General features: G+C 46.6%; 1 protein-coding gene and 1 pseudogene across 1 annotated transcript in view; both read right to left on the bottom strand.

Annotated features, from left to right (window-relative positions):
- CNGA1 (cyclic nucleotide gated channel subunit alpha 1) overlaps positions 1–3,442 on the bottom strand; it is a 23,482-nt gene extending 20,040 nt beyond the window's left edge. The window contains 4 exon segments of the mRNA XM_006141465.1: positions 606–649; positions 1,075–1,141; positions 2,346–2,453; positions 3,324–3,442. Coding sequence (XP_006141527.1) covers positions 606–649; positions 1,075–1,141; positions 2,346–2,453; positions 3,324–3,430 — 326 coding nt within the window. The 5' untranslated portion in view covers positions 3,431–3,442.
- A 2,807-nt stretch (positions 3,443–6,249) lies between these two features.
- LOC102472612 (prefoldin subunit 4 pseudogene) lies at positions 6,250–6,642 on the bottom strand (annotated as a pseudogene).
- Between the last annotated feature and the right edge of the window lie 232 nt (positions 6,643–6,874).

Consider the following 6,874-nt stretch of genomic DNA (forward strand, 5'->3'; position numbering starts at 1 on the left):
TGGGCGGGGTTGGGGCACGGATCTTTCCCGGCCGGGGCTGATGGCTGCCGTGGTGCGCGGGGTCCCCAGCTGGGACTGTGGGCTGCTGACAGCTTGGTTCCCCCTCCCTTGGCTGGGCTGGGCTGATGGAAGCCACCATGGTCGAGACCAGGTTCCCATCCCCAAGGCCAGCTCTTACCCCACGACTACCAGGTTCCGAGACAGGCCCTGACCCGTTACCTCCCAATGAAGACAGGCAAAATCCCCGCTCCAGAGGGGTCGCACTGTACCCCAGTTCTAGTCTCACAAGTTTCAGCTCTTCATATCCAGCCCTTCCTGTCTCCCCCCCCAGCTCCTGCCAGTGGCCCTGAGAGTCCCCCACAGACGCACGCGGACTGCCTCGGCGCCTGTCTCTGGGGAGCCTGACCTGGGGCACACCTGTTCCATGCATTTCTGCCAGCCCCCGTCTCCTCAGGGAAGGACCACGACCAGCTGAGCTGTCATAAGGTCACGGTGCATGTCTGCTTAGACAGGCACAGAGAGACACTGCGGGACTTCCCGACAGCCCGGTATGTTCCCGTGACAGTGTCTGTCCCTGTGTCCAAGCAGACAGTAATGATGACTGCTACTTTTTTTTCTTCTTCTTTTTTTTTTTTTGGAGAGGTTTTCGCTATAGGGCGCGCGCGCTCGCCAGACAGACAGAGAGAGACAGAGAGACAGAAAGCGAGAAATCAGCCCCCAGGGGTGATGGCCACGCCTCAATCCTTTCTCCTCTGTTCTCCTCTCGGGATCTTGGGCACGCACGCACGCGCGCCTGGTGTGTGTTTAAGCCACTGGGTCCAGGACTCGAATCGCAGTCGACTACGTGGGAGTCCAGCGACATAGCCATTACACCAACAGCTGGTTCCGATGATTGCTACTTTAACCATGGGAAGCTGCACTTTCCAGACAGAAATAACCAGACGACAAATGATAGACGGTCATTGCCACGGCCTCAGCCTGCCTGCTAAACACCCGTGCTCATCACAGACTCCGAAATGTCCCGGCCGGTTCGGGTCCCTCAGAGCGCAGACCTGGCTCTCCGTGTAAACGTACTCACCCGTCCTTGTTGCTGCTGTTGTTCACATTGAACAGGGCAACGGCGCCGGGCAGGCCCTGCCTCCTGGGGGCGCAAACACACGGGGAAGCAACAGCCCATGGTGAGCAAACGGCCTTTTCCAATCATTTTTAAACATTGTGCTTTCCTTTTCTCTGTGTCTCTCTCCAGCAAGCACACACTTTCTAGCAAAATTAAAACAAAGTAAAACCAAAACCTTGTCAGCCTCTACTCAGTACTTAAGATTGCCTAGACAATTTTTTAAAGAATTACTTATTTTATTTGTTATTATTATTTCCAATTTGAACAGAGAGAGAGAAGAGGGAAAGTAAGAAAGCAAGCCACCAGGTCCAGGACTCAAACCGCAGTCGGTCCCGTGGGAGCCCAGCACCTTAACCATTGTGCCACCTGCTGGACCCTTGCCTAGACGATTTTTTGACAATAAGGAGCTTCTGTGAAGCAGGAATTGCCGAACACCTGTGCCTATTGGTCAATATTTACACCAAGAATTAGCATCCTTCCTGGCTGTAAGTGAACCATCTCGAATGCCATCCCAAAAGGAGACCCAAGAATGTTGGGGAAGACAGGAGGAGAAGAGATAAATAAAAACCGGAGGTATCCCGTGGGAAGGAAGGAAGGAGGGGGGAGAAGCAAAGAAAAAGGAAATAGGCAGGTCTTCAAAAAGCTCATGGAAAATGCATGATATGACAAAGTATGCAGAGATTTATAAAAAAATTGCTTGCACCAAAATAAACTCATACTTTCTTTCAATTGTTCACAAAAGGAAAATCCTCCCACAGATCTGGAGGGTGGGAGGTGACCCACACCAGGGCCACCCCACCCCTGCCGCCATGCCCGATGGCCCCGCTGTCTCACGTCCTACCACGGACTCCAGCTGTCCGAGGTACGCCCTGGTGCTGTTCCTGGAAGCAGGTCTAGCGGGACAGAGCATGCTAGGAATGGCACTGGCCCTGTCACACGCCATTGCTCGGGGACCCTGAAAGAAAGACTGGGGGGAAGCAGGAGCTCAGAGTACACGGGGACATGACATTTCTTTAGGGACAGACATGGGTCCCTGGGAAATAGCAGAGTGTGTCACCATCGGACAGTGGCCGTCCTTGGAGAGGGCAGGAGTGGGGGCCGACACCAGTAACTGCCCAGACCCGGGGTGGACAGCGGGAGCATGCACTGTGCCCACTCTGAAAGGACCAGAAGACTTTTCATCCACACAGGGTCTAAACACAGATTCCGAAGGCCATCACCCGCTCACCTCCACGATGGCTCTCGCCTCCAGTGACAGGTGCCCCTCGCCTGTGGGTTTCCGTCGTCTGATTCTTCAGATGCAGAGATGCTGTCATCCCAGTCATCAGAAGAGGAGCTGCGGCCCCGGGGGCAGAAGCGAATTAGTGGAGTGTTGCGACCATCGCAGGAGAGCAATCTTCCTCGTCAGAGGCCGGCGCCTGGTTCCCCCTTTCTTCCCTCTCATGTTAATGCACATGACAATTTCTAATTCGTGTGAAGTGAGGCGTGTACAGAACACACGTGCAGAATTGCGCAGCGTGCGTGCACAACTCCGTGAGGTGCATTTAAGTGAGATACTATTTCCTAGGTCTCCACATTCCTATTGTTCGATGCATCCATGGACCTTCATCGTCAGCAAACGTTATTTATTTTTTCTTGTTTTTGGAGAGGTTTTTGCTATAGGGCGCGTGCACTCGCCAGAAAGACAGAGAGAGACAGAGAGACAGAAAGCGAGAAATCACCCCCAGGGGGGATGGCCACACCGCAATCCCTTCTCCTCCATTCTCCTCTCGGGATCTTGGGCATGCACGCACACGCGCCCAGCGTGAGTTTAAGCCACTGGATCCAGGACTCGAACCACAGTCGACTACATGGGAGTCCAGCGACATAGCCATTATGCTAACTGCTGGTCCTGTCAGCAAACGTTATTGAGCATACTATTGTGGGCCAGCAGGTGGTGTGTAGGTTATTGTGCTGGAACCCACAGAGCCAACTCCAGGGTGCAAGTCCTGGACCTGGTGGCTTGAAAATCACATTTGGTGCATGTGCAGGCACAGAAGGAGAAGGGAGAAGGGATTGCAGTGTGGCCATTCCCGGGGGTGGGGTGGGTGGGTGGGTTATTTCTCACTTTCCCTCTCTCCATGTTTCTCTGTCTCTCTCCAGGGAGCACACATACCCTATGGCAAAAACCTCATTTAAAAACTGCATGGGGAAACGCATGGCTTACCTGCACGCTCCACTTTCCATCCTTCTTATTTCCTCTTCCATGGCTGGCACAATCACGCGAGGAATGTTTGTAAAAGAGCGCTTCGTATTGATAATACTTCTCTTCATGCTCGGCTTAATCTCTGAGGAGCAAGAGGTCTTATTAATGGGAAGACTATTTTTTATAGATTTGCACATGTAATCAAAAGTTTCACTCTACCTTCCTTCTAAGTCAGTAAAAACATTCATTTCAGTTATCCACAGGAATTATCCTTCAATAGAGAACAGACAGGGTCGCTTTCACTGCCACATACATACACATACATATGTATGTATATATATATATATATTTTTTTTTTTTTTAATTCAAAAATGTACAAGAATACATGACTTTTTAAAATTTTTGGTTTGGGGGCCAGCAGGCGGCATGGTGGTTAAGGTCCTGACTCCTACATGATGGAGACATGAAAGTGAGAATTCACCCCCCAGGGAAGATGGCCACACCTCAATCCCTTCTCCTCCATTCTCCTCTCGGGATCTTGGGCATGGACACACATGCACCCGGTGTGAGTTTAAGCCACTGGGTCTGGGGCTCAAATCATGGTTGACTACATGGGAGTCTAGCGACATAGCCATTACACCAACAGCTGGTCCATAGTACATTAATTTGACAAGACTTATACACAGAATATATACAAAATTTGTACAACTTGACAATTAAAAAATAGCCAATAAAAATATAGGCAAAAGAGTTGAAAATCAGCCAATAAGCACATGAAAATGTGCTTAACAACATTTGCCATGATATAAATAAAAATGAAAACCACAATGAAATACCATTTCTACCCAGTGCACTGAAATGTAAAAAATTGGCAACACAAATGTCACTTAATCAGCATCAGGAGGGACGGCGGTACAACCTCTTTAGCAAATCACGGGACAATTTGTTACAAAGATAAATATACACCTAGTTGACTATTCAGCAATTCCACTGCAGGCTTTTACTGAAAAAAAAAAAAAAATCCCTTTTTCTTTTTTTAAGGTTTTGCCATAAGGCAGGTATGCTCAACAGAGAGACAGAAAGAGGGAAAGTGAGAAATCACTCTTCCTCCCAGGGGTGATAGCTACACCACAGTCCCTTCACCTCCATTCTCCTCTCACGATTCGGGGCATATATACATGTGGGCCTGGCATGATTTTGAAGCCACCAGGTCTGGGGCTCAAACTGCGGTCAACCATGTGGAAATCCAGCCACTTTAACACCCTCTGCTGACCCCTAAAATTAAATCGTACATATGCAAATTCCTTATACAAGAACATTTACAGCAGCTATGTTCATAGACTCCCCAAACTGGAAACTTCTGTTTTCATAAGTAGGAGGATAGATTAAAAATTGATTCAAGCAAACAATGAAGTATTTCTCAGCAGCAAAATGGAGTGAACTACTGGTACTTGCAACAATTTTGATGAATTTCAAAAACATTCTTGGAGGAAACTAAACCATATTAGATATCCCATTTAAATTAAATTCAAGAACAGATGAAAGTAGTTCAAGATAATCGAAAAATCAGACCAGTAATCATTTAAGGGGAGGAAAGGTGTGAGAATTTACTGGATATGGACATGAGAGAACTTTCTGGAATGGAAGTTTAGGGGAGTTCATTACATAAATGCGTACATGGATCATGAGTCATCAGATTTACTCTAAGTAATGTGTGCATTTCACTGTACTTAAGATTTACCATAATTAACAATTTGTTTTTCTTTTCTTTTTTCTTTTTCTTTTTTTTTTTTTTTTTGCAAGAGGGCACACGGGCTTGCCAGAGAGACAAAGAAAGAAAGGGAGAAGGGGAAGCATCCCGTCCCTGGAGAATGGTAGTCCTCAGTCCTCTTTCCATTTCTCCCCTTTGGGGGTCTCAGGCTCCCTGCGCCCGTGTGCCTGGAGTGTTCACAAGTCACCAGATCTAGGACTTGAACAACCTGGTTGGCCGCGTGACATCCAGCTCCCATACCCATTCCATAGTCGGGCAGTTTTGCTCCTTAAGAATTTTATTTTTTTCTGTACATCTTGTTATTCTGCTATTTGTGTGAAGTTTTACCTGCCTCAAAATGTCTGACCACCACCGAGTCCACTACCAAAACCTGAGACACTGACGTGTGTGATAAAGTACAATGTGTATCCACACATTTAAATATGTACGCATATTCTTTTTTTTTTTTTAAGAGGTTTTCACTATAGGGTGCGTGTGCTCGCCAGACAGACAGAGAGAGACATAGAGACAGAAAGCGAGAAATCACCCCCCGGGGGATGGAACCGCTGCAATCCCTTCTCCTCCATTCTCCTCTCGGGATCTTGGGCACGCACACACACGCGCCCGGTGTGAGTTCTAAGCCACCGGGTCCGGGATGCGAACCGCGGTCAACTCCGTGGGAGTCCAGCGACATAGCCATTACGCTAACTGCTGGTTCCCCCCCCCAAAAAAATTATACACATATTCTTTAGCGTACAACAAAGTTTTAGTTGTGAAGTGAGAGGATGGGCGCAGGATTATAGATTTTGCAGTGTTTGTGCCATCACTAGACAGAAATTGAAATCAGACATACAGGTGTGACACAACCGTTAACTTTTCTCGTACATGAACATGACAACAAATACTCTAAATGATAATATAGAAACTTAAAAGATTACTTAACTGCTTTTAATAGCACGGCATAAAGCTCCTAGAGTTGATATAATCATTATGCAAAATACAGAGATGAATACCATCTTTGTTTAAAAATATAAAATCTATAAGCAAGACATGTGAAAATAGGCAAGTTTCCATTAAATAAATGAAAAATTTTTTAAAAAGGAAGTTTTCCTTTCCATGTCATTTAAAGAACAGAAATTATCATTTTAAACAATATTCAAGTTTATTAAATAAGTCTTAAAAAGTCTTATAAAATGTTTAACTTTCATCAGCTTCAAGGCTTATGTTGCTTCCAAATTTTGCATACACCTGAACTTTCAAATCTGCTAGCACCGCTGAGCCGAGTCCACTCTGGATTCTAAGGTGTCAATTTCTCCTTGCAAATTTTCTTTGCTTCTTCTAGCACTTGTGTTTTTTCCTGAGAATGGCTGATGAAAACGTCACTGATTTGGTAAGGTGTCATTACGCAGTCGTCATCTACAAGCATGATACCATCACAAGCATCTTCTAAATTTTGGAGTTCTTTTTTACTTCTATGTCTTCTTTTAGCTCTGTGATTCTACTCGTATTCTGTGCAAATTTGTTTATCTTTTGTTGATCTTTGAAAGTGACATTGACATCTATAGCCACCTTCTTCATGGTGGCCTCCATCTTGGGACTCAAGAGTTTTTTTTTTTTTTTTGAGAACTTTTTGGGGTGCATGCACTCACCAGAGAGAGGGAGAGACAGAGAGACAGGAAGCAAGAAATCACCCCCAGGGGGATGGCCACACTGCAGAACCTTCTCCTCCATTCTCCTCTCAGGATATTGGGCATGCACGCACATGTGCCCGGCGTGAGTTTAAGCTACTGGGTCTGGAGCTTGAACCGAAGTCGACTACATG

This window comes from Tupaia chinensis, unplaced genomic scaffold (genome assembly GCF_000334495.1).
Source record: "Tupaia chinensis unplaced genomic scaffold, TupChi_1.0 Scaffold000054_1, whole genome shotgun sequence".
Lineage (NCBI taxonomy): Eukaryota > Metazoa > Chordata > Mammalia > Scandentia > Tupaiidae > Tupaia > Tupaia belangeri.